General features: G+C 57.2%; 1 protein-coding gene across 1 annotated transcript; it reads right to left on the bottom strand.

The window, feature by feature from the left end:
- Window positions 1-643: 643 nt before the first annotated feature.
- Window positions 644-2,973, bottom strand: LOC115526451 (inner centromere protein-like). Its single transcript, XM_030333838.1, has 2 exons — window positions 2,847-2,973; window positions 644-1,087 (listed from the first exon to the last, which is right to left on the bottom strand). The coding sequence occupies exons 1-2, from the start codon at window positions 2,971-2,973 to the stop codon at window positions 873-875; spliced, it is 342 nt and encodes a 113-aa protein (XP_030189698.1). The 3' UTR covers window positions 644-872.
- Window positions 2,974-3,266: the final 293 nt, after the last annotated feature.

Below are 3,266 nucleotides of genomic sequence, written 5' to 3'. Positions count from 1 at the left end.
AGCACAGCAGGCAGCTATGGGACGGGCCCTGGGCCAGCTTCCACGGACATTAAGCATTTAATAAGCAGCTACATGGTTTTGTCGGAGAAACATTCCAACTGCTTGCAAGCGCTGGTCCCAAGGTGGTTTCAGGAGACATCTTTGTAATCAGAGCTCCTGCTTCAGCAGCGTGCACGCGTTCTCAGGTCCTTTGACCGTCCATGCGGCAAGCGTGGAGCCTGCCGGGCCGAGGGACTGTCTTAGGTGGCAGAGCTGTGTCAAGAGCCCAGTCCTCCTGACATCGACCCCACGTCTTTCCCATTGGGCAAGCTCCCTTTTACAAACAGGGAGCTCCCCGAAAGTCAGAAGTATCTTCGCTTGCCCCATCGCGCGAGTAACTCAAGTGTTTCTCAGCGTGGCCCAAAGACGGCATCACAATCACCCACTGCGTCAGCCGGAAGCATACTCCAGGAAGAGGAACAGCGCCTTGGTCCCTGGCCCATCGGTGGCCTGAGACACACGGCTGCGGGGCCGGGGGCCAGGGGCATTCTGCCAAGGCCCCCACCTCTACAATACCCACAGCAGGCTTAAAGGAACAGACTTTATTAATCCAGCTCTCAAACACTAGAGGCTAAAATTCAGCTGAATTCTAACAGTCTACAGAGCGCTGTCTGCAGGCCAGGTGGGGCTGGGCAGGTTCTCTCCAACCACCTGCCAAGTGCAGCTTCCAAACAGGCCTGCGCGACTTGCAACCCCCGGCGCACAGAGGACATTTATATACACACAGCCAAACCCCTGGAGACGGAACACCAGGCAGGATGGCCCCAGACCAACAGAGAGGCGGACAGACAGACACACGCAGGGGTGGAGACTGCTGGGAACACCTGGGGGCCTCAGTACTTCTTCAGGCCATAGGCCAGGCTGCTGGGGACTCTGGGGCCCAGCAGGGGCGGCGAGTTCCAGACGACAGAGCTGGTGCGCTTGTGGTAGTGAGGCTTACTCTTCTTGAAGATGTCCTCCAAGTCCAGCAGGAGGATGGTTCCAAAGAGCTCGAGCAGGTTTGGGGGGTGGTGGTACTGGTGGATGATGGCCTGGCTTAGCTGAGTGCCTGCAGGGGACACGGAGGGTCAAGTCACTACCTTGGAGCTCCTCAGGAGCCTCCCCATCCCCTGACCCCTTGTCCCCTTCCCCACCGCAGCCACATCAGCTCCTCTCTCAGAGCCCTCTTCCTCTCCCCATTTCCCTGAAAAGCTTTTTTTTTTTTTTTGATGTTTGTTTATTTTTGAGAGAGACAGAGAGAGAGAGAGACAGAGAGAGAGACAGAGAGAGAGACAGAGAGAACGCGCGCAGGGGAAGGGCAGAGAGAGGATAGAGGATCCAAAGCAGGCTCGGCGCGGACAGCAGCAAGCCTGATACGGGGCTGAAACTCACAACCCGTGAGACTATGACCTGAGCCCAAGTCGGAAGCTTAACCGAGCCGCCCAGGCGCCCTCGTGAAAATGCTCTTATTGCCTGTTCCTACTGCCACGTTCCAGCAGCTTAGGTTGAACACAGGTCCTCAAGTGCTCACCTGGGCCAGGCAACCACAACCCCACAACCACGAGGGAGGCAGCTCCTTTATTCTCCCCATTTCAGAAGGCGGGGTGGGGCGGGGGGGACTTGCCCAAAGGCACGTAGCTCGTGACTGGGGGAGCTGGGGTCTGGAGACCGTCCAGCTCCGAAACTTCATACGCTGCCATCCTTGACTGCTGGGGTTGGCTACTTCTCTCACTGGCCCCCGGGTCCCACAGCACAGGGTGCAGGCTGAGTGGACCCATGGGCTGAGGCACCCAGCCCTGGAAACAAGGCCTCAGGAGGACTCTGGGGGGTCAGGAGGCGGAACAGGTGCCCAGCACTGCTGTGCACCAGGCCTTAGAAACGAGCACCAACTCTCTTCATCCTAAGCTCTCTTCATCCTATATAACCCTTCTCAGCTGTGTCCTAGTAACACCCCCATTTCACAGATGAGAACTCAGGGAGTTTACGGAAGCTGGTGAGGGTCAATCACCACTAGGTGGCTCCGGCCATGCTGACCCCTGCCTGCTGCTACCTCCCAAACGCCCAGATGTCCAAAGTTAAGGGGACTAAGATTCTGCCTAGCGTGGAGTTCAACTGAGGTGACACCGAAGTAAGCTGTCTTCTGCAGAGTGCTGTCCCCCAATGGGCCTCTGGGCCCTTCTCTCTGGGGAGTGAGTAGGCACCAAGCCCTGACCCCCAGCTCTGTAAACTCTATGAAGTGCCCACCGTATACGTACTGGCCCCGCTCCCTTGCACCCAGGTCTGTGGTGGCCTGCTCACACACACTCACGCTCCCGTTTAAATGCTGGGGCTTGTAAACTGGGGTCAAATCCTGCTCAAGTGGCCCTGCCTCAGGGCTTTCCTGACCTCCCCAGCTGCCGGAACCCCCAGCTCCAGCTCTCGGTGCACTGCCTAAAACCGGTGACCAGTCTTGGTGGTATTCCTACTCCAAGCTGCTTATTTGGGTGCAACTCTCATCTGGCCCACTGGGTGAGGCTCCAAGGGGGTGCACAGAGTCTGAGCTGGAACACCCAGCCCCATGCTTGTCGGCAGCCAGCCACAATTTAACACTTTTGTTGAGAACACAAGCACCCAATACCGTACTTCTGGTCCTCAGTTCAACCTACTGGCCACAGAGGGCCCACCCTTCCCTGGGTGCATCCCAAAGCCCAATACAGGCCCAATACAAGCTGCCAGCCCATGACGACAACAGACTCCTGATACCCACAGCTGCCGCCCCACCACCTCCAGGGTCCCAGATGTTGCAAGTGAGGAGCCAGGTCTCCCGGGGAATTCCAGGCCCTGCTTACCTCTGGCCCAGGTGGGGATGGGCTTCTGGGGATGGGCCTCGTCATCGGTGGAATCATCGCTATTCAGATCAATCCCGTAGTTATCCAGGTTGACCTTGGGGGGTGGCCTGTGCCCCTGTGGAGTCATCTGATAGGAGGTACAAGCTGGAGACTGGAGGAGATAAACATGGCTGTCAGCTCCCCTCCCCACACTCCTGAGGTGTCAGCACAGAGCCCGACTCGGCATGAACTCACAAACCGTGAGAATGTGACCTGAGCCGAAGTCGGACGCTTAACAGGCTTGACCTTCCCTCCCTCCCTTCCTCCCTCCCTCCCTCCCTTCTTTCCTTCCTGGGTAGGCAGAGAGTTGGTCATTCCATTTTGCTTCAGCAATATAAGTGTTAACTTTGTATTTGAAAATAGCCACGAACTCATAGGAAT

Source organism: Lynx canadensis, chromosome D1, assembly GCF_007474595.2.
Source record: "Lynx canadensis isolate LIC74 chromosome D1, mLynCan4.pri.v2, whole genome shotgun sequence".
In the NCBI taxonomy this organism is placed as follows: Eukaryota; Metazoa; Chordata; class Mammalia; order Carnivora; family Felidae; genus Lynx; species Lynx canadensis.
This window is presented reverse-complemented; position numbering and strand designations above follow the sequence as displayed.